Genomic DNA, 25,098 nt, shown 5'->3' with positions numbered 1-25,098 from the left:
TGATGGGACATTGCAGGTTCAAAACCGTGTGGTACGTTGAATAATAACTGGTAGGGGTCTGCCTAACCCTAGCTTGCCTTTAAAAAAAAAATAGGCATGCAGATTTTAGCAGGGTTAAAGGGATACAATACAGGATTTGAATATGAAGCTAAAGTTGGAGGTTATTGTTGTCAGATTACGGCATATCAATATTAATTTTCTTAAGGTTGTAGACTTGGGAATTTTGACTATAAAATGGATAGAAAGTAGTCTGATAAACATGATTTGCTCGACTAGCTCGTTAATGTCATACGGGACACGTTTTAGATATTCTTATGATGATAGCTAATGCAGTGCTCCACCATAACGGGCATTCTCTCCCCATGACAAAGAGGTAGACATGTTCCCAATCTAGCAGTCACACAAGGTTTCAGAGATCAGAACCTCGGCCAGCAACATGTTATTCAGATGATTATGATGACCCATGAATTTTTAATCTTGCATCACTAACTCATTATGAGACTTGATCTGTTGAATCTACAGCTGGTTCGATCCAACAAGAATTACAGTTTTGGAGTTTGGTCTAGTTAGCTCCACACATCTTCATTTTCAGAATCTGGGTGTCGGAGGGCAGTTTTACAAGGCACAGTTGGTCCAATAGTGATTTTTCTAACAGGAGAGATGCACAGCAGCACAAGGATTGACAGTTAGTACAAAGGAGCTTGCTTTAATCTCTCAACTCGACAAAGGTCTCAAGAGTGAGGTATTCAAGACCCAGCTATTGCTCTATATGCAAGCAGAATGAACAAGCACTTTGGAAGTTTGCAGGACTCGTCATGGAAGTTAAGTGAAGACAAAAAATAAGAGGACAAGAGCATTTTAATTTTTTAATTAAATTAACCACAAATAATTGTTTTAGTTGAGTTAACCTGATGGCAATAGGGTGAGATGGTTGTCTGTTATATCAGCGATAAAGTCAGGAGTGTGGATATAAATTCTGATTAGGTAGGCAGTTAAACATAATTAGATCAAACATGAGACAGGTGTGTGTGAATTCCTCTAATAGATACCTTGGTAACATTGCACAACCTTGCATTGTCAACATATCACTCCAGCAATCAAACTTCAGTCCTGGCAAAATTTTGGCATAGAAAAACTTCAGTCCTGGCAAAATTTTGCACAAGCAAAACCCACTTTAAACATTTGAGTTTTTCACAAATTTAAGCAAAACCTCCTTATTTCTATCCTATATCTTTGTATCGTCATATATATTCTGCAGCCAGGCAAACCTACTTTAACGATTTAACCTGCAATATGTTGTACTACTCACAGTTACATGTGTCAGAGGCTGCAGGTGCGACCTGGCTTTCAATCATAGAGGATTGCTTCTTGTGTAAATGCGGAGTAGCCAAGTGGCATGCCACTGCCTCACTGAAATTAGTGTAGAAGCATCATTGGTTTAGACTAGGAACTGTTTTAGCCTATCTTTCGTGACATAAATTAAAGAGACTATATATTGTTGACGAACTTTTTTTCGAGAAGAATTGTTTATGAACTTATTATCCACAATCATTTATGATCCTCTACAAATTAAAATAAATATCTATAACATCTCATAAGCATAAGGTGCACGACTTAGTCGAGCTTGTGAATTTAAAATGAATAACCAAATTACAGTTGAATAAAATCAGGTGAGTTTGTCAAATCTATAATACTCAAAGAAGCAGCCGGGCTTTTATCACAAAAGCGAACCATGGAGCTTGTGGGTGTCAATTCTCCATTGAATCCGAGTTTAGGAGGGGAAATAATACAGCAAGACTGATCATCACTTATGGAGTGTGAATGAATCTTAAACAGTTGACTTGTTTCATCCTCTTTTGATAAAGAAGGATGTTGCAAAGATTTTCTGCTTCTATAGAATTTAGTCACATCTGTCATCAGATTAATCGACATATTACCAACTGCATCATGGTGATTACCACCATTAAGCACTCCTGCTACCTCAGCGAAGTTCTCATCATCATAATTAGCACTACTGGCAGCATCTATGTCATCACTCTCGTTGTCATATTCATCGCTGTCCATAACCCAACCTCCGGTGTAGCAAGGAAGTTCATCCATAGAACAAACTTGGACTTTCACATGATTTGGCAAGGTTGGACAACCAGAGGTGTATTTCATGTACTTTGTTGAGAAGAAATTCACTGCCAGTTTTGAACTGTGGAAAATGAAGTTAGGGATACTCTGCTTTTCTAGTTGGAGGACATAAGATAGAAAATGCAAGAAGTCATTTGCCTCAAGAATTTACCTTTGCCAAGCTGGAAGTGTGATCATTGTATATGCGAGCTTAATTTTACCACCTATTCCAGCAATTGATTTCAATCCTGAAGCTGCATTCTTCACAGCCAAAGACTCTCTTGGGTGTTGCCATGCCCATTCAAACTGCAATGAGAAATGGTCATCAATTCAGCATCAAGTCTTATTTAGAAAAATATCACCTGGATAGATATGCATTTCTATAGTTCTTGAATATAATTTCAGCAACTAAATACTTAATTCCTCCAATGATCAGAATGGCAGAACGTGCCTGGCGATGTAACCATATATTTAGGATCATTGAGGTTCTTCATCATTTGAGAAGAAATAAAAAAATTAAAAATAAAGGGGGACAACTCGGTTTAAATTACCTGGAGAGCAGCAATGTTTGATGAAAAGCCAAAGATACACAAAACCATATCCCAAGGTCGTTTCCTTTTTGTCCTCCATGCACCAGATGTTATTTCACCATTATGTTGCCTGATCCGACGACGAGGGTTGACAGTAAACCTATGAAAGGGATAAGGCATAGAAAGAGACAGACTACTTAGAAGATTTTCCGAGAAAGTTAGGAGCTGCCTGGGAGGTGGCATTGGAAAGAACTGATGAAAATGACTTGAGGGAATCCAGGGAATATATGGAAGCAATTGTTAAGAAAACTTACAAAAGGAATCAGAATCCTTCTTAGAGAAAGGATTTAGAAATATCTCCTCTCTAGATTTTGAAGGAATTGGTAGACATGGATTCCCCTTCATGATTCAACCAATTCCTATGTCTCAAACAAATCACCATAGAAGCTACAATTACAATCCCTTATGCTACTTGATGAAAGTTGATACAGAAATCGACTAATCATTTGTAACATAATCATTGAAGACAAGGTCATTACTCCAGGAGTCTCATTCAGAATTCCACACAGCTACAGAGAGACCTATAATGTTTTATTATTATCTCTTTCAGGATTAAGGTCCACACAATGCAATGCATACTCAAAATTAAGCAAATCACATTTGTAATGGTGAATTTGTACTTTTTGTTTTATATAAACTGCAATTATGGTATCTGTGATTTGCTTAATTTTTAGTTGACAAGTATAATGGCACATTTGTACTTTCCATTTTATTATTTTTCTCGTGTTCTTAGTAATGCAACTTCTGCAATATTGTAATGAATATCATGTTTTGTTTGTAACACTTTTAGGGTTCATTATTATTATACACAGTATATAAATTATAAACTTGTACTTTTTGTTTTATATAAACTGCAATTATGGTATCTGTGATTTGCTTAATTTTTATTTGACAAGTATAATGGCACATTTGTACTTTCTCGTGTTCTTAATAATGGAACTTCTGCAATATTGTAATGAATATCATGTTTTCTTTGTAACACTTTTAGGGTTAATTATTATATACATGCAGCATAAAGTGCCACACTTTTGAGGTGATTAGGGTCACGACTAATCTTTCTCAAGGTTTTCATCTTCTTTTAATTTGTTTCTGATTATTATGGCAACCATCATCTTCTTTTAACCAGAAAGTGTGCTCTTCATTTTATCTTCTTTGACCTTATTCTTCCCTATTTCCTTGGTTTCTTTCTTCTTTTTCATAGTTCTCTTTTTGTTTTCTTTCTTCTATAAGAACCCATCCCATTTCTCTTTTATTTCTTCTGTCTTTCTAAACAGCAGTCACTTCTATTCCTATGGGTTTCCAACATTTTATGCCCACTGTTTCCCAAGTTTTTAAGGGCTTGAACCATTTTCGGTTTCTCTTATCAACAGTTGAGTCCTATCAAACTTGTTTATAGCAGTAACCTCATCATTGTCTCATGCTTCTAGTGCAATTCACAATTGATTTGTTCCTTGCAACAGATCTGACAAGATATGCACCATACTCTTCCATTAATGTCCAAAAGAAAAAAAAAGTCAGAAAAGGACAGTTTTTGGACACCCCTTTATCTTATTTATCTTGGTTTATCATAGAAGGATCTGCTTCAAACTTTCCTAATACCAATCTTCCTCAATCAAGTCCAAATCCGCCTTTGCTTAGTAAAATACCTTCATCTTATTCTTCATTTATACAATTCACATTTCATAAAATTAATGTAAAAAAAAATGAATTGAACTGGTTTATGAAGAAAGGGTTGCTCTTGAATCTATAAGATACCTATGGTTGATTGCAAACATTGATGATTGGACATCTGAAGCTTCTCAAGAATTATTGTGTAAACAAGATAAAGGAGATGGATCAAAAGAAACTGGAGTAAAGAAGATGGATCAAGGTTTTACAAGGTGGCTTAACATCATGCTTTCAGAAGACATTTTGGCACAAGTTTCAAACCTTTCAACTGTAGTAGAACTACAGGAAGAGCTTTGTATATGTTGGGGTATCTCAAGCAAGTGTTATTCTAGAGAAAAGAGTTATTATATTTCAAAAGGTGAACTAAATTAGTTTTTTAGTACAATACAAGCATTAAGAACATTTATGATCATCTTGTGTTGGTTCGTCAGCCAGTAAATATGTGCGGTTTGATCTTCTGAGAATTATAAGATGGATAGACCTTTGCTGCATCTTTTGCTTCAATGCCCTCCTATTCTGTTGAATCACATCCTTTTCTTTTATATTATGAAGTCCAACAAACAAAATTTTACTGAAAACAATAATCATGAAGTATTGCTAGTCAATAACATCATGAATCATGGCAGACAAGAGGTAGAAATTTCAGTGAAGATGACAAAGAAAAGAAAACTTATGTGCTAGTAGGAGCTTATTGCATTAATTATATTAACGATAAAATTTAGGGATATGTGGGCAGTTTCTGTTAAATTATGTATCAAATATTGTAATCTCATATATATATATATATATAAGGTGATACATATACATATATGATATATATGTATATGTATCTACCTAATTATATATATAAAATATATATTTTTTTATTATTAGCTGTAGGGGTAGTTTAGTCATTTCTCTATTCTTGCGCATATTCAATTTACGAATATGCTTGTAATTTTGGCTTTTTATTTTCCTTTTATTTTTTATTTTTTGTTTCTTTTTTACTAAAGTCAATGCACCTTGGGGGGCCCACTCTCATAGACGTTGGGCCCCTCCAACGGTCACAATTGTGACCGTTGGAGGGGCTCCAACATCTATGAGTTGGCCCCTCCAAGGCCCTCCTCATTGTATAAATAGGGGCATTCCCCCTCCTTGTATTTCCATGGCTTTGGGACAAAGCCCAAGTATTCAATAAAGCTTTTTATTCATTTTTAGTGCATTTGTGAGATTGATTGATTTGTGCTTTTGTGCACAAGTGTTCTTTGTGTTCTTATTGTGCATGTGTGCATTTGTTATTCATCAAGAACATTGGGTCTTGATTCTAGTATCTTGTTGAAGATACTTTTACAGTTTCTACTATGGTAGCAGCAACGACTCTTATGAACAAAATCATAGTAACATAATGTCAAGTTTGTGGCTAGACAGGACATACTGATAGGCTTTTGTACTGATTGATACATATTGGATTTAGTACAATAACTTGAGACCAACAAATATCCTGCTTTTGCAAACCAACATTCAGCCAAAATTTTCATGGTAAAGTGCTAGTTATATTAGAGAAGATGGGGACTTAGTTGTTAAATTATGTATATATTAATATATATATATATATATATACATATACATATACTTATATATATATATACATTCGTATATATATAAGTATATGTATATATACATGATTTATTTTCTTTTTCTGTACAACCAAAAACCCGATAGGGGTGTTTTGGTAAATTACCATGTAATTTTTTCTTTTTTTCTTTTTCCTTTTTTCTTTCTTTTTCCCTTTTTTCTTTTTCTTTTTTTATTTCTTATTTTTCACTTTGGAGGACCATAAGGGCCCCCACCCATCTAGTCGTTGGGGCCCCAACGATCATATTTATGACCGTTGGGGCTCCCAACGACTAGAAGGGAGCCCCCTTTATGGTCTCCTTTTTTAGTTCCCCTCCTCTATAAATAGAGGAGGCTCTCTCCTTGTAAAAGCATGGGGTTTTCACCATTCTCTTTCTTTCTTCAATAATATTCAACTTATGACTTTAAGTCATTTTCTACTTTTGTGAGTTTTGTGTGTACACCTTTAGTGTTTGTGTTCTTGGCTCTTGTGGTCACTCTTAAAGAGTGCCTTTGCTCTATTGGTGCTTCCGCCTCTTTTTATTACATGGTATCAGAGCTCGGTTGGTGATTGGGCTTCTCTTTGTTATCTCGGGACGTGTGCCTCTCAAGCTTTTTGAAGAAAGGAAGAATATTTGGTGCCGATGGAACGTGATTCTAAAGTGAAGCTTTCTTTTAAGCTCAATGGGTTCAACTATCTTATGTGGGCCTCCGCTATGGAAAATCATCTAAGAAGTAAGAAACTTTGGGGTTTTGTTATGGGAACTACTCCCGAACCCTCTCTTGTTCTCACTAAAATCGAAAATGAGGTTGAAAAAGCTATAGATGGCGATGAGCGCATTAAAGCTATCAATGACCATCAATCCAAAGTTGAGGATTGGGAGAGTAACCATGCCAAAATTTTGGCATGGTTTATGAACAATGTAGACCTTAAAAATTGTGCTAATATTGCCAAATTTAGAAGGGCCAATGAGGCATGGTTTTTCCTTAAGGGTATGTATACCCAAAAGGATCTTGCTCGACAATTTTTTTGTCAAGAAAAAATCCGTTCCACCAAACAAATGGATATGAGTGTCCGGGACTACTTTAGCTCTCTAACCCCTCTTTGGGATGAACTTTCTCTTCTTGAGCCTAAATGGGTGGCTCCGGAAGATATTGAGTTAAGAAGGGAACAAATTGAAAAAAAGTACTTTTTCCAATTTCTTTATGGTCTTCGGCCGGAATTTGAACAAGTTAGGGCATCCCTTCTCCATAGAAGCAAAGCCTTACTCATTGAAGACGCCCTTGCCGAAATATGCCAAGAAGAAACTCGACTTTGCCTAAGCGTTAAGAGTGATGAAGTTTTGGCCGTTACTAGGCCCGGATCAAATGTAAAAGCATATAGACCTCCTCACTTTAACAAAAATAATGGGCCTAGAAAGGGAGTGATATGTCATTATTGTAATGAACCGGGACACATTAGACCGGTTTGTCCCAAACTTAAAGGAAAAGTAGCCGCGGTTGGAGAAAATTCTCCAAAGAAGGAAGAAGAAAATGCCAAAGAGGGAGATATCAAAGAAACTCTTAATCATATCTCTGAAGTTCTCCAACATCTTCTCAAGACCTCTTCTTCAACATCTGGAGCCGCCATCGCCTATTCTTCATCACCTCCAGGTATGTGGATACTAGACTCCGGTGCTTCTTTTCATATGACATCTCATAAAAACTCTCTTTCAAATGTTTTTTCCGAACCATATCCTCCTATGTTTCAACGGCCGATGGAACATCTTTGAAAATTGAAAGTATTAGAACACTTGATTTTAAAAATTCTCAAAACTTTTTTGTTCCTAAAGTAAGAATCGTTCCAAAAATTAATCTAAATCTTTTTTCCGTTTCCCAAATCACCGATCATGGATGCCAAGTCTCTTTCTCACCTAAAGATTGCACTGTGCAGGATCTCCAGTCAGGGAAGCTGATTGGGCAAGGCCATAGAAGGGGTGATCTCTATTTTATGGACTTTTTGACTCTTCCATCTAAATCTTATTGCAATCTTGTAAAAGACAAAAGTATTGGAATTTGGCATGAGAGACTTGGTCATCCAAATTTTGTAAAAATGTCTCTTTTTTCGTTTTTGAATAATACTTGTAAAGACAATCACATGACTTGTAAAGATTGCATTTTTGGGAAATCTAAAGCTACTCCATTTCCTCGAAGAAGTTACTTTACCACTCGGCTATTTGAACTTGTTCATTCCGATATGTGGGGACCTTCCCCTATTTTGTCTAAAGGAGGATTTTCATATTATGTGGTCTTTATTGATGACTTCACTCGATTCACGTGGATTTACTTCCTAAGTCGCAAATCCGAAGTTTTCTCCTTCTTTAAAGAATTTCATGCAATGGTTAAAAATCAATTTTTGGGAAATCTATCTATTCTTAGGTCCGATTCGGGAGGCGAATATATGTCCAATGATTTTCAAAGTTATTTAAAAGAAAATGGAATTTGTCATCAACGTTCTTGTCCCAACACTCCGCAACAAAATGGTCTTGCGGAAAGAAAGCATAGACACATAATAGAAACTACAAGAACGTTATTAATTTCAAAAAATATCCCAAAATCCTTTTGGGCCGAAGCGGTTCTAACCTCAACGTATCTTATCAATAGAACCCCTTCATCCTCTTTGAAAAATCTTTCTCCATTTGAAAAACTTTACAATATGTCTCCTCATTATAAAAGACTAAGGATTTTTTGATGTAAATGCTTTGTTCTAACTCACAAAAATGATAAACTTTCTCCTAGGGCTATTGAATGTATTTTCTTGGGATATGGCGAAAAACAAAAAGGTTATAGATGTTTTGACATATTCAAAAACAAACTTTATATCTCAAAAGATGTCACATTCCTAGAAGAAGAAAATGGTTTTTCGCACCAACCAAATGAAAATATTGATTATTCTTTTTTTATTTGACTTATTGCCTCAAGAAAACATCATAGATGATCATATTGATCCTAGTGAACCCCTTGGTGAAAATCATTTTGAACATCCAAATGATGATCAAAACTTAGAAGAAAATGTTTAAAGACAAATACAAGTCTACTCTAGAAGGAATGAAAGAAATCCTCCTTGTGCCCTTGAAAAATTTTCCCAAAGTGAGTCAATCGAAGAGACCTCTCAAAGAAAATCAAGTCGGATTTCCAAAATACCCAATAGATTTGTTTCTTATGATTCTTTTTCTCCTAACTTTCGAGCATGCCTACTTGTTCTTCACTCCTTTCATGAACCATCTCATTACAATGATGCTAAACAATATGCTCATTGGAATGAAGCTATGGAACTAGAACTTAATGCTCTTAAAAGGGCGCAAACTTGGGAAATCATTGATCCTCCCAATGGCAAGAAACCCATTGGATGTAGATGGGTTTTTAAAGTAAAAACTAAGAGTGATGGTTCATTAGAAAGATATAAGGCTAGGTTGGTAGCCAAGGGATATGCCCAAGAGTATGGGGTAGATTATGATGAAACTTTTGCCCCAGTTGCTCGAATGACTAGTGTTCGAGCTCTTATTGCTATAGCCTCTGTTAAAAAATGACCAATCTTTTAACTTGATGTCAAAAATGCCTTTTTGAATGGTAATTTAAATGAAAAAGTTTATATGGAACCGCCTCCAGGTATGAATTTAAATGGAAAATTTTTGAAATTAAAAAAGGCTTTATATGGACTTAAGCAAGCTCCTAAAGCTTGGTATGATAGGTTTAGTAATGTATTAATCAATTTATGATTTTCTTCTTGCTATACTGACACTGCTTTTTTTGTTAAAAGGACAGGTGACTCCATTATTATGCTTCTACTGTATGTTGATGACATGATCATCACTGGGAATGACAAAAAGGGAGTAAATGATGTAAAGTCTATGTTAAAAGAAACGTTTGATATGTCTGACCTTGGATATTTGAGATATTTTTTAGGGATTAAAGTGGCTTATTCCCCGCGAGGATACATCCTATCTCAAATGAAATTAGCTGCAGAAATTTGTACCAAATCAGGAATATCTAATGAAAAGAAAGTTGAGACTCCCGAAGTTATTAATGCAAAACTGAGACTTGGAGATGGTGTTCTTCTTGAGGATCCAACCCCTACCGTCAATTAATCGGATCTCTCACCTATCTATCCATCACACGTCCAGATATAGCTCATGTGGTTCATGCAACAAGCCAGTTTCAACATGCACCTACTTCGGTTCATATGGCGGCCGTAATGAGAATTTTGCGATATATCAAAAATACTATATCCAAGGGACTCTTCTTATCCTCTTCCTCATCTCTTGACTTAACTGCTTTTACTGATGCTGACTGGGGAGGAAATCCCAATGATCGTATCTCAATAACGGGTCTTTGTATTTTTTTAGGTGAATCCCTCATTTCGTGGAGATGCAAGAAGCAGCAGAAGGTTTCACTGTCATCCACTGAAGCTGAATATCGGAACATGGCAATGACAACTATGGAAATCGTATGGCTCAGGAGTCTCCTTGGTGACATGGGCGTCCCCATTTTCACTCCCACCAAGCTCTGCTGTGATAACAAAAGTGCGATATACATTGCCAGCAATCACACCTTTCATGAGCGGACCAAGCATATCGAAATGGATTGCCACTATGTTCGAGACAAATATCTCAGAGGGACTATCTCATTACCATATGTTACTTCAGAGTATCAACTAGCTAACTTCTTCACCAAGGCGCTCCCAACTCCACGATTTATGTTTCTTCTTAGCAAACTTTCGGTCTTCTCCCCGTAAAGTTTGAGGGGGCGTGTTAAAATATGTATATATTAATATATATATACATATACTTATATATACATTTGTATATATATATAAGTATATATATACATATATGTATATATACATAATTTATTTTCTTTTTCTGTACAACCAAAAACCCGATAGGGGTGTTTTGGTAAATTACCATGTAATTTTTCCCTTTTTTATTTTTCCTTTTTTCTTTCTTTTTCCCTTTTTTCTTTTTCTTTTTTTATTTCTTATTTTTCACTTTGGAGGACCATAAGGGGCCCCACCCATCTAGGCGTTGGGGCCCCAACGATCATATTTATGACCGTTGGGGCTCCCAACGAATAGAAGGGAGCCCCCTTTATGGTCTCCTTTTTTAGTTCCCCTCCTCTATAAATAGAGGAGGCTCTCTCCTTGTAAAAGCATGGGGTTTTCACCATTCTCTTTCTTTCTTCAATAATATTCAACTTATGACTTTAAGTCATTTTCTACTTTTGTGAGTTTTGTGTGTACACCTTTAGTGTTTGTGTTCTTGTGTAACGCCCCAAAATTTCAAACTTGCAAACCTTTTAGAAAAACAGACGAGAGACTAAAAAGGAATCTCTTCGTCTCAGAGATGGTTTACGAAATCAATGGAAGACTATACTTTTATTAATTTCAGAAAGGCAAGCTTGACAACTTTGGGTGCGTTAGCTAAAAGAACCAAAACGCACAACCCGTGCTACTTGCAAACACTTGGAAAAGTCACTTTCATTTAAGAAGTTCTCCAAATAGTATAAAATTCGGATATCCAAGGAAAATCTATTTCAAAACCCCAAACAACAGGACGCGAGCTAAGAGCGGAAAGAAGAACGTCTTGGGGCCATCTTGCCATCGCCTATGGTGTACCTAATCATCGCTTGTACTTATATAATGAGTTAGTTTCGCGAAAAACTAGTAGGTGCACAAGAGAGAATACAAGGAACTGAATTATGTAAATTTAATTCAGTAGATTACGCAGTTTAAAGCAGATATGCAGTCAAACAGGTAAGCAATGCACGAGGTAAAATAGTGCAAGCGCGTAAGTAGTACAAGCGAATAAGTAGTGCAAGCGAGTCAATAGTGCAAGCAAGTCAATAGTGCAAGCGAGTTAGTAGTGCAAGCGAGTCAGACGACCCTACGACCAGTGTGAACAGACCTTATGTTTCGATAATTACTAACCTGCGAGTACGCGCAGGCAAAATATAGAAACAACTGAGACTAGTTCGGGCGTCAGTTATTCTATGTATTTTCAATAACCCGAATAGCTAGTTGAGTACGCTCCAAAGGGACGACTTTAGCCGAGAGAGGATTCCCCAAAGGAGGCAGTGTCATAGATGCATCCAACTTCTGCAGAAGTGTTGAGCTAACTATTGTAGCCCCTTTCCCCTAACTCCAATGACTGGGGAGGCCGGATCGTTGCCCATAGGGTGGTTGTTAACAACCTGTCCATTGGAGTTTATACCGCTCTGTCCTCTCCCTTGACAGACACATAGAAGCGAATAGGTACGTTAGGGGTTGCTTAACTAACGACCCATTCTATGTTGTGGTCTTTAAACCACTCGAGCATCTTGCCTGTGAGGGCGAATGTGAGGCCATTTATGTGATTACAGCATTGTGCATTTAGCACTGTTCGAGGTCACACAACCGTCTCATTCGGTCATCGCAGTACTAGACGTGTCGTGCACGACTACAAGTACTCTAGGATGAAGGGGGGTATAGCTCCTCAATAGAAGCCTCAACAGGAGTGTTTCACAAAGATGTAAAGTTTGTCTACTTTACTTTATCCTTTGAAACAGCAGTACCTTGTGCCCATATTATACATGTGATTTTCTCGAATCACATCCGCTATCGGGGTATCTACATGTCTCGCATGACTCGATACCGGCATCGATAGACGGGATACGGGTTTCTCAACAGAACACCAGCTAAGAAGTTCGCTCGAACCCCCAATTCGTGATCACCCGAGATATGCCAAAAAGGCGAGCAGAACCAGCCAGCCACTTCCAAATGCTTCGATTTGGAGCAGTCTTTGATGCTTTTGCGCAGATCCCTAAATCTCAAGTCGACTCTGCAGGACTGCGCACACTAAGAGCCAGGATCCTTGCGAGGTATCCCTCTCCTTAGAAGAGGATGTGTCGCTCGCTCCCGACTGAACTCTTGTCGCAAGAGGAAGAGTGGTAAATGCCCCTTGCATCCTCCGCGAGGATGCCCTTAAGGCATACGCAAAGAGCAAGAACCTGCACGCCATCTGCAATATCAACACATATGCAAAAGCAAAAGCCTAGGCGTAGAGCGCGACAGCAAGGTAAAGGGCAAGGATTGCGAAACCGCATCCTTGAGTGAAGTGCATAATCGTATAAATATATATATATATATATATATATTCATTGAATGGTTGTTTTTAGTTTAATTGAACTTAATTCAATCATCCAAGTCTTCCATGCAATCTTCCCCTACCTTGGAGAGTTGCGAGCTCGTTGGCGTCTGCGGATGTACACGATTGACGGCTCGGGTCGCAGAGCGCGAGTGAGATCCGTCGTAGCTGCAAATATGCGATATTAACATGCAACCCAGACAAAAGCAAAAGCAAGGAGAAGACTCGACTTCTCTGATAGATAGGGCTGGGGCCAACCGTCCCAATTGCCTTGAAAAAAGAAAGGATGGGGCAGGGCCAAATGACCCTTGCTGCCAAAAGAGGGATGTAGTCAATGCGAGCAGATAACTCACGTTTACTAGGAATTCCTCGTTGGAGACCAATAATTGTAATGATTTGTCCCCATCACGATGTAGCTTCCAAAGATTTCTCGGGCTTGCCGGCCAAGGGTATAGGCTCGCGCACAAAGGGCAGGGGGCCATCGGCCCCTGCTGGCAAACAAAAAGGCAGGGGCCATCGGCCCCTGTTGGCAGACAAAAAGGCAGGGGCCGATGGCCTCTGCTGGCACAATAAAAAGGCAGGGGCCACCGGTCCCTACTGGCAAACAAAAAGGCAGGGGCCATCGGCCCCTGCTGGCAGACAAAAAGGCAGGGGCCGATGGCCCCTGCTGGCACAACAAAAAGGCAGGGGCCATCGGCCCCTGCTGGCACATCAAAAAGGGGACAGGGAGGGGCTCGCCCCCTCCCCTACCGTAACGGAAGCAAGGAGGGGGATCAGCCCCTCCCCTGCCGTAACGAGAGAAGGGAGGAGGCTCAACCCCCCTTCCCTACCGTAACGGAGAGCAGGGAGGGGTGTTGTGCCCCTCCCCTGCTAAAAGGGGGCACAGGGAGGGGGTTTGACCCCTCCCGTGGCCACACAGAGAAGTGAGGTAGAGAGAGAGAAGAGAAAGAGGGAAAAGAGGAAGCGGTGGCGTATCAGGGGGTTTTCAGAGGAAGCTCGCCGGAGGGAAAGGGGGGGTCGCCGATGTCGGTGGCGACTGTCGGGGGTCGCCGATGTCGGTGGGTGGACGAGCGAGAGAGAGAGAAACGGAGAGACAGAGGGAGACACGAGGGTCGGTGAGGGAGAGAGTCGGGGACGAGAGGGTGAGAAAGAAAGAACAGAGAGCGAGAGGCGGTGAGGGGGGTTTCGTAACCCTCCTCCCGCCTGCCTCGTTGTCTTTTAATGACAGCGAGGGGCGGTGGCCCGGGTCGGATCCGGATCCGGCCCAAACCAAAACTTCTTTTTTTTTTTTGTTATTACATCTTGGCTCTTGTGGTCACTCTTAAAGAGTGCCTTTGCCCTATTGGTGCTTCCGCCTCTTTTCATTACATTAGTTGCTTCAAATATTTCAATGGAAGAGATTTACTTCACTAAATGATCCAGCTTGGGTCATTTATAGTGTGTTGCAAACCTTAATAACAGAAAATTTAGGCATTGTTCTCTTCCATTGTCAAGTGTGATGGTGATTGTAGTCTTGTTGCAGGAGATGACATTTCTCACCCCATTATTGATGAAGGAACTGCTTTCTAGAGACATCTTGTGATCTAATTCTTTTATATGATGTCTTGTTTCCAAAAAAAATGATCTAAGGTTTTTAGGTAGTGGTGCTATTTGTTTCTACACCAACTACTTTATCTTGAAGGACCATTCATCAAGGAGCGTGTTTGCAACAGAGATGCATTGTAGAGAGCTCTACTACTGGAACTCTTATTATTAAATAACTGAACTGTGCCTATTTTGTCTTTAAGAAGTAAATAGAGATTCAAGGTTAAGCATCACTGATTAATGCATTGCCACGTAAATTATTGTTGTAACTAGGTCATGTTGACTTTGATGTTAAATCTTGATAGACAATTAATTTGTTATGGTTGTCATCTAGATAAGCATTCAGTTTTTCTTTTCAGTTATAGTGAAATTTATACAAATTACCCTCTGGGAGTTATATATTTCGATGCTTGGGGACCTACCAATCATTTCCTGTCAATTTGGATCAACATATTAGATATTTCTGGATTTACTTCTTAAATCACTAATCTAATGTTTTGTATGTTTTCAAGCTTGTCATTCAACGAAAAGTCATTTTGTGCATTCTATTCATTGTTGTCACATTGGATTGAACACCAGATTTCTTGTCCTTCCACTTTACCAAAAGTAGAGTGGTAAAAAGGAAACATAAAACATAATGTAGGGTTGACACTTATATTAAGTGACAATGTTAAAATAAAAGCCAGCATATGGTAGTTAATGATGTGAAATTCGGCACAAACATGACAAAAGAAGACTGCATGAGAAATGCTTGTAGGAAGCCACAAGCTAGTCTATTATTGTAATCGGCACATCCTTGATGGTGTTCATGATCACAAAATAGAGCCTGAACATTCATAACGGCACAATCTAATTTGAATAGCAAAGACAATTTTCCTGTGAAATATGAGAAGCTTTTTCATGTCAAAAGAGATCAGTACCATTGTCCTATTTCAAGGAGCTTAGGCATGGGCTACAGTACCTTAAGTGTACCTAGGTGAGCCAACGATCTAGTAAAGCTAGGTTGACTATATGTGGCTTACCTAATTGACATTTACTAGGGAGTCTACAGGATACCAATTAACTCCTAGGGGTAATCCAATAAAACTAGCTTCTTGCCCAGGGTCATTATGGTGAAAATAAGCCACAAGAAGGAGCAAATCAGTGCTATTGATTGGGACCTTCCCCAAGAGGGAAAATCTTGGTGGTAGATGCTTATGGATGGGGTCTTCACACTTAATAACTTGAGGAGGGTGGGATTACATTTGGCAAATCAGTCATTGTTTTTGCTATACCAAGGCCACACATACTATCTGCCTGCATATGCTACCATCTAAGATAGGAGATCTGATCATAGTCAGCTGATCAGTAATGGACCTCATGCACTATAGAAAGTTCAACACATTAGAGTTCCCTGTGGTTAACTTACTTAACTCACTCTTTTAAGTGATAAACTTTGGGAGTAAAGATTTTGTAAAAACCATTTAAGCAATATTTTCCAAAGCTAAAGAGATGTAACTAACCCTAATAGAGATCGGAAGCAGTACCTCACATGAAAGAATGACGGTGATGGTGTAAACCACCACTAATTTATCATTTACACCAGATAACAAATTTCGAGTTCAGAATCAATTGCCTCTTCCTCTTTCGTCTAGAGTTTCTCTCTTATTAACATATGGAACTCTCTCTTCAAGTGACAGACTTTGGAAGTAGATTTATGCAAACCATTTATGACTCCCTTAGCTCAAGTGCTGTAGCCCTCATAAGGGTTTAAACAGTACTTATGAAAGAGTGGCAGTGATGTAAGCCACCACTGATTTATCATTCTTACCACTAGATGAGAAGTTTTAGGTCCGAATCAATTTACTTTGGCTTGATTCACCCTCTTTTTATCTTCTCTTCAAACATAAACTCCTGATGTGTAGACTTACTTCCATCAAGTCATGAAGTAATGAAAAAGGAGGATTTATTTTTTTGGGTGACAGAGTTAGTTGAATCACACTTTTCAATAACTACTGCTTTATCATTCTTACCACTAGCTGTCATGCTTTGGATCTGAATCAACTGCTTTGGCTTGATTCACTCTCTTTTATCTTCGCTTCAAACATAAACTTATGAAGTGTAGACACAGGTCCATCAAGGTGAACCATCAAGCTATGTCACATGGATTCTTCTAACAGGGCACCGCACCCGCGTCGCACCTGTGTCGCACCCACACCTAGGCGGGTGCGACACTTGGACACATCTTCCTTTGTGTTAGGTGAAGTCAACCACACGGAGGTCCATTTCTATCCAAAAGTAGATTGAATTAACCCTAATCAAGTCCATTTTTATCTATGTCACATGGGTGTGGGTGCGGGTGCGACACGGGTGCGGCGCAATTTTAAAAATTTTGGACACGGGGACTCGACTATATATATATATTTATTTATTTATTTATTTAAAAAAAAAATTCGTGACTGTGCATACAGCACAGTCTGTGAACAACACAGTCACTGTGACTGTGCACAACACAACACAACTGTGACTGTGCATTGTGCATTGTGCACAGCAGTCTATATATATATATATATATATATATATATATATACAACAACAACAACTACGCCTTCATCCCAAAACAATTGGGGTCGGCGATATGAACCAAAAAGAAATTCATTTTGGGTCTTCCACATGAATCCTTTTCCTCCAATCATTTCTATCCAATGCCATGTCCTCGGTGAGGTTCAAAGCATTCATATCCTTTCCTATCATCTCCATCCAAGTCTTCCTAGGCCTACCCCGACCTCTTTTAACTAATATATTTTCCCATTTCTCCAACCTTCTAACTGGAGCATCATTAGGCCTTCGCCGAATATGTCCAAACCACCGTAAACGATTCTCTCTCATCTTATTTTCAATGGGTGCAATGCCTACCTTCTTTCGTATCTCCTCATTCCGAATCTTATCTTTTATTGTATTTCCACACATCCATCTCAGCATACGCATCTCAGCTACACTCATTTTTTTAATATGATGTCTCTTGGCAGCCCAACATTCTGTACCATATAGTAAAGCGGGCCTAATAGTCATCCTATAAAACTTTCCCTTCAACCCAATGGCATTCTACGATCGCACAACACTCCAGTTGCACTTTTCCATTTCATCCACCCAACCTTTATCCTATGATTTACATCTCCATCAATTTCTCCATACTTTTGAATGATAGATCCCAAATATTTGAAACAATCATGCACCGGTATTTCTTACTCACCAAGCTTCACTACACTCCCATCACTACTTCGTTGCTTACTAAACCGACATTCCATATATTTTGTCTTGCTCTTACTCAACTTAAAACCTCTTGCTTCCAATGTCTGTCTCCATAATTCTAACTTAGCATTAACCTCAGCTCTAGACTCATCAATCAAAACAATATCATCAGCAAACAACATACACTATGGCACATTTTCTTGAATTGATCTCGTAAGCTCATCCATCACTATAGCAAATAGGAAAGGGCTTAAAGCAGATCCTTGATGTAACCCAACCGTAATAGGAAAATTGGTTGTCACCCCTCCACAAGTGCGGACATTGGTTACTACTCCTTCATACATATCTTTAATTTTACTAATGTACTTGAGAGAAACACCTTTCTTCATCATTGTCCACCAGAGAACGTCCCTAGGTTCTATCGTATGCCTTCTCCAAATCAATAAAAACCATATGCAAATCTTTGTTCCTCTCTCTATTTCTCTCAATAAGTTGTCTAAGAAGATGTATAACTTCCATAGTTGATCTTCCAGGCATAAAACCAAATTGATTCTCCGATATCATGACAATCTTCCTCAACCTAGACTCAATCACCCTCTCCCAAAGTTTCATAGTATGACTCATGAGTTTTATACCACGATAGTTTGTGCAATCTTGTATATCACCCTTATTCTTATATAGAGGCACCAAAGTACTCTTCCTCCACTCATTAGGCATCTTATTTGTCCGCCAAATCTTGTTAAAAAGATTTGTCAACCATTCTAAACCTTTCTCTCCCAAGCACTTCCAAGCCTCGATAGGTATACCATCTGGGCCAACTGCCCTTCTTGATTTCATTTTCTTCAAAGCCTCTGCAATTTTTTTCTTTTGAATCTTACGTATGAAGTCACGATTCATCTCATGAAAAGGAATGGAGAAGTCTCCAAGATCCTGAGCATGACTTTCATTAAATAGATTATCAAAATAATCTTTCCATCTCTCCTTAATCTCCTCATCTTTGACTAAAACCCTTTGCGTTTCATCTTTGATACATCTAACCATACCTAGATCCCTCGATTTCCTATCTCTCATCTTTGCGAGCCTATAAATATCCTTCTCGTCCTCTTTGGTATCCAACTTGTCATAAACCTCCTTATATATCTTATCCCTCGCGTTCCGAACTACTTTTTTAGCTTCTTTCTTTGCTATCATATACTTCTCCAAATTCTCATTATCACGACTCTTATTTAGATTTCTATAACAATCTCTTTTAACCTTAATAGCTAATTTGACATCCTCGTTCCACCATGATGCATCCTTACCTAGCGGTGCACCGCCTTTAGACTCACCCAATACCTCCTTAGCCACCTTTCTCATGCCACCCGCTATCTTATTCCACATCGATTCTGAATACCTCCTTAGCCACCTTTCTCATGTCTATATATATATATATATATATATATATATATATATATATATATATATATATATATATTTAAAAAAATATATAAAAAAATTTGTTTATGCTTTGAACCTCACCGAGGACATGACATTGGATAGAAATGATTGGAGGAGAAGGATTCATGTGGAAGACCCAGAATGATTTTCTTTGTTGGTTCATATTGTCGACCCCAATTGTTTTGGGATGAAGGCGTAGTTGTTGTTGTTGTTGTATATAAAAAAAATTGTTTCTTTTATTTTTTTCACCCTAGAATAGACGAATATAGACTCGGTCAACATTGACCGAGTCCAAAACGAGGACGGACTCGGCCTCGATTCGTTGACCGAGTCTGGGCCGTGTCCTAAGCCGCACCCGTGTCGGGGCGTGTCGACTCGGGTGTGGCGCCTCCCTAGCCGAGTCCGTGTGACATAGATTTTTATCTATATTATATATATAAATACATAAATGCACACAAATACACAGTGTTAACTTAAAATTGTTAATATATATATATATATACCTCCCCGCACCCAAGTTTTTTTAAAGTGCCACATCACCGCATCTGCACCCGCACCCGCACCTATGTGACATAGCCATCAAGTCATGAGTAGTAATAAAAAAGGACTTTTTTTTTGGGTGACAAAGTTAGTTGAATCACACTTTTCAGTAACCACTTATGTTAGGGATGGTGAAAATGAACTGCAAACCATGGTAAGAGGAAACAAGAATATGAAACTATGTATAGTTTGAGATGCAAAAAGGAAAACCAAGAATGAAAATCCGAATCAGATCACATAACTTGCTGAGATAGCCTAATGATGTTAGCAAAGATGTCAAATTTCCTTGTGAGAACAGTCATTTCAAATGATCAAACCTTGAATGAAATACTACTATTTTCTAGAGAGCAATAGTTAGAAATATTATCTTGTATTTTTATTATTTTGCATTTTGGTTATTTCAGTCATTTGCCATGTATTGTACATGCTGTTGTAATTTGTCACTGTATCGGGGTATTTTGAGCATTTACAAAACCCTAATCACATTATTATAAATATTATAAAAGCAGAGAAGCAAGGGTAATAGATGCCAAAAATGAGATGTTTTATAACTTTTTTTAGTTGACATTCTTGCCAAGTGTTTTGAGGCCATAATTAAAAGATTGTACTGTTATTTGTATATAGTTTCTCAAAAACGAAAAATCTTACTTACATGGTAAATTGTATATTTTTTCAATCTCTCTCTCCTTTTAATAGCCATAAAATGAGATCACTTTCCACTTTAATAGCCATAAAATATGGAAATCTCCCTTATGGATGGGGTTGGCCAACTCCATGCATAATGTCTACTTGGCCACGACTCTCTCTCTCTCTCTCTCTCTTGTCGTCTTTCCTCCTCCTTCCTCTTTATTCTATTTCTCCTTTTTATTTTGTTTTTCTTCACATCCTTCCTGAATCAGATCTGATATTTAGCATATATCAGATTTGAACTCTTTTTCCTTCGTATTTAACATGTATCAGATTTCTTTTAGCTTATCATGTCATTTAATCACATATTTTGCAGAGTTAGAGCTTTTGCAATTGCATGAAGATGGATTTCGAATGTGTTATTTTTTTTTTCATCATAATTTGTCTTGTCTTGTCTAGTGCATTTTCTTTATTGACATTGTCTCCATCTTCCTCTACCCATGACCCATCTGTCAAATAGAGCTGTATTTTGCATTTGTGCACAAGTGAAAACTTCTCATAACAATTATAGCATAATCCTTTTTTCCAACAATGTTTCAGTTTAGTTGGTGAAAACTTGTTGATGGGAAGAAAGGAATACCTATGAGTTCCTATTCTAGTATTAGCAAGTTTATTACTCTCAATTCGAGACAGATGCTGCTTAGCTATAAAATTTTCTTCTTGCAATCTAACTAGACCAATGGTTGCACAAAGGGAGGAAGTTTGGAATGTTTTCCCCTCCAACCTAAATTCTTCTTTTAGGACTCCATAAATAAAATCATGAATGCTTTGCTTAGACCTTCTGCACAACCAGTCAAGGCCTCAAATTTGTTTACATAATGTAGCAGGGATTGCTGTTTAGCTCTTCAAGGCCGATGGGTCCAATTCACACTTCCAATGCCTTTCAAACAACCAAAATCATCACAGCACGAGTTTTTTTTTCCATCCATTAATACCACTATGGAGGCTTTCCTTCCAAGTGAGAGAAGGCTATAACCATCCATTGATGAATGGGGATCGGATGATAGTTGACAAATTGCTGCTGTATAGATCCAACTTTAAGAGTCATCGCCATCAAAACGAGGAAAATCTAGCTGCCTGGTAAGAGTTTGCCTCTTTGCTTGGCGTGATGGTTGGTGACATGCTGATTTGTTAAAATGGTCTTCTAATGGCTCACGATATCTTGATTAAGTTCCTTAAGCCAGATCTCATACTTAATGCCTGGCGTAATCAATAATTTATTCTGTAGTTAGGATTCCTTTTGTATACTCACTAAAACCTGCCACTGAGGTCAGATGTTTCATTCAACTGAGCAACCACTGCTTCCAGCTTAGATAACCTAATGCTTTCTGCGACACTAGCTTTGACACCAAAACTGCTATAACTTTTTTTTTGCTTGACATTCCTAGTGATTTTCTTAGGGATAGAATTGACTAACATTTAGTGTAGTCGACCTCCTACACAATAATGCACACAAAACAGCATTACTATCATTCTATCCAAAAGTTCTAAATAGCTGGTAGGTTACATAACCAAGAATAACAAACCTAACAGCATTTATAATAAGACTCCTAATAGACTCAAGAACTGACTCGACAACATCCATAAAAAGGCTTGCTTGTAGGTTTTTTTTTTGCTCAAGAATGATATGCTTCAACATGAAGAAACGGATGCGAGGGCATGATCAGAAGGAAAACTAACGGGGATCAACTCAAAAATGTCTTAAAAAACTAAAAGTACTTGCAAAACCCCATACACTAAATACGGCCATGCACTGTTGATTAGGCAAATCTTTGGAATCAGGAGGATTCAGAACATGAAGTAATCATGAATCACTCAATTTTCCCAGACAGTATCTAACAGGTATTTCAAGAAATCAATCTGGAGAGCATGATAAGATTTGAGAGACAGAGAGAGAGAGTCGATTACCCAATGTAAGTGTGCCCCTTAAACCTAGGACTCAATGAGCAGAGCAGATAGCAGGCAAAGAAACCGTGTTTGCTCGGTGCTGCCCTCCCTATTATTCCCACTTCACCATCGTCGCCGCTGCCGTCATCTTTTTGGGTATCCGATCTCGAACGGGGCCGACGACCACCGTGTTTCCTCATTCCCCCCTTCACCAGAGAGAGGTATCTTGCCTTGGGTTCTTGGTCTCCTTTGTTGCTGGTTGGGTTCTGATCAAAACAGCCAACCGTGGACGGATCCGACCGTTGAGAGGCCACGGAAATTTGAAATTCAAACGAAATGCCTAAGGAGCGATGGCCTCAACGATGTGGTGTCTTGCATTATGTCGCAGAGACACGCCATTTTCGGTGTGTCCATGGTCATGGTCATGGTCATGGTCATGGTCATGGTCATGGTCATGGTGACACTCTCAGACAAGGGGCGCCGAAACATACGGATGTTATTTAAATATATTTAATAATATTTTAATATATTTTTTAATAAAAATGCATTTTTACTGTTCGAATATTAAAAAATTAGTTTTTTGTTGATTAAAATTTTTAAAAGTTCTTCATCCATATATCCTATTTTCCAAAAAGTTTGAGCTTGCAAGTCAAACTGGGACCACTCCATACATCATACATGGTAAATATTGGCTACTAATGTATATACGGAATTAATGAGCTAAAAATCATAAGTTCAAGAAGGATCCACTCAGCACGTAGATCACATATGTAATATTTGATCTATAAAAAAATAAATTTATTTAAAAAATAATAATTTCTATTCATTAGTTTCTTACCTTCATTAGTAACCAATATTTATCCTATATTAATGTAATATTTGGATTGTCTTACTCTTCAATGGTACCTATAACTATCTTTTTTTTTTTCTATAACCAAGCTAAAGTTAAGTACCAGTGTATTAATACAACAACAACAACTACGCCTTCATCCCAAAACAATTGGGGTCAGCGATATGAACCAAAAAGAAATTCATTTTGGGTCTTCCACATGAATCCTTTTCCTCCAATCATTTCTATCCAACGCCATGTCCTCGGTGAGGTTCAAAGCATTCATATCCTTTCCTATCATCTCCATCCAAGTCTTCCTAGGCCCACCCCGACCTCTTTTAACTAATATATTTTCCCATTTCTCCAACCTTCTAACTGGAGCATCATTAGGCCTTCGCCGAATATGTCCAAACCACCGTAAACGATTCTCTCGCATCTTATTTTCAATGGGTGCAACACCTACCTTCTTACGTATCTCTTCGTTCCGAATCTTATCTTTTATTGTATTTCCACACATCCATCTAAGCATCCGCATCTCAGCTACACTCATTTTTTGAATATGATGTCTCTTGGCAGCCCAACATTCCGTACCATATAGTAAAGCGGGTCTAATAGTCGTCCTATAAAACTTTCCCTTCAACCGCAATGGCATTCTACGATCGCACAGCACTCCAGTAGCACTTTTCCATTTCATCCACCCAACCTTTATCCTATGATTTACATCTCCATCAATTTCTCCATACTTTTGAATGATGGATCCCAAATATTTGAAATAATCATTCACCGGTATATCTTGCTCATCAAGCTTCACTACACTCCCATCACTACTTCGTTGCTTACTAAACCGACATTCCATATATTCAGTCTTACTCTTACTCAACTTAAAACCTCTAGCTTCCAATGTCTGTCTCCATAATTCTAACTTAGCATTAACCCCAGCTCTAGACTCATCAATCAAAACAATATCATCAGCAAACAACATACACCACAGTACATTTTCTTGAATTGATCTCGTAAGTTCATCCATCACTATCGCAAATAGGAAAGGGCTTAAAGCAGATCCTTGATGTAACCCAACCGTTATCGGAAAATTGGTTGTCACCCCTCCACAAGTGTGGACATTGGTTACTACTCCTTCATACATATCTTTAATTATACTAATGTACTTGAGAGAAACACCTTTCTTCATCATTGTCCACCAGAGAACGTCCCTAGGTACTCTATCGTATGCCTTCTCTAAATCAATAAAAACCATATGCAAATCTTTGTTCATCTCTCTATATCTTTCAATAAGTTGTCTAAGAAGATGTATAGCTTCCATAGTTGATCTTCCAGGCATAAAACCAAATTGATTCTCCGATATCATGACAACCTTCCTCAACCTAGACTCAATCACCCTCTCCCAAAGTTTCATAGTATGACTCATGAGTTTTATACCATGATAGTTTGTGCAATCTTGTATATCACCCTTATTCTTATATAAAGGCACCAAAGTACTCTTCCTCCACTCATTAGGCATCTTATTTGTTCGCCAAATCAAGTTAAAAAGATTTGTCAACCATTCTAAACCTTTCTCTCCCAAGCATTTCCAAGCCTCGATAGGTATACCATCTGGGCCAACTGCCCTTCTTGATTTCATTTTCTTCAAAACCTCTGCAATTTCTTTCTTTTGAATCTTGCGCATGAAGTCACGATTTATCTCATGAAAAGGAATGGAGAAGTCTCCAAGATCTTGAGCATGACTATCATTAAATAGCTTATCAAAATAATCTTTCCA

General features: G+C 38.2%; 1 protein-coding gene across 1 annotated transcript; it reads right to left on the bottom strand.

The window, feature by feature from the left end:
* Positions 1–1,595: 1,595 nt before the first annotated feature.
* LOC149823486 (Excinuclease ABC, C subunit, N-terminal) lies at positions 1,596–22,920 on the bottom strand. The gene is made up of 4 exons (XM_090018868.1): positions 22,514–22,920; positions 2,667–2,805; positions 2,288–2,421; positions 1,596–2,197 (listed from the first exon to the last, which is right to left on the bottom strand). The coding sequence occupies exons 1-4, from the start codon at positions 22,690–22,692 to the stop codon at positions 1,651–1,653; spliced, it is 999 nt and encodes a 332-aa protein (XP_089874994.1). The 5' UTR covers positions 22,693–22,920; the 3' UTR covers positions 1,596–1,650.
* Between the last annotated feature and the right edge of the window lie 2,178 nt (positions 22,921–25,098).

The sequence above is a fragment of the Nuphar pumila genome, chromosome 10, assembly GCF_984573655.1.
Source record: "Nuphar pumila chromosome 10, dmNupPumi1.hap1.1, whole genome shotgun sequence".
Lineage (NCBI taxonomy): Eukaryota > Viridiplantae > Streptophyta > Magnoliopsida > Nymphaeales > Nymphaeaceae > Nuphar > Nuphar pumila.
Note: the sequence above shows the minus strand (reverse complement) of the source record. Positions and strands in the feature narration are given on the sequence as shown.

Bases quoted from the DNA above. Each gene is read 5' to 3' on its own strand.
- LOC149823486 (XM_090018868.1), bottom strand. From the start codon at position 22,692: ATGAGGAAACACGGTGGTCGTCGGCCCCGTTCGAGATCGGATACCCAA. The intron at 2,806-22,513 runs GTAATCGACTCT...TCCCTTTCATAG, and splicing joins AAGGGGCACACTTACATTGG to GTTTACTGTCAACCCTCGTC. The intron at 2,198-2,287 runs GTAAATTCTTGA...CATTTTCCACAG, and splicing joins ACACTTCCAGCTTGGCAAAG to TTCAAAACTGGCAGTGAATT.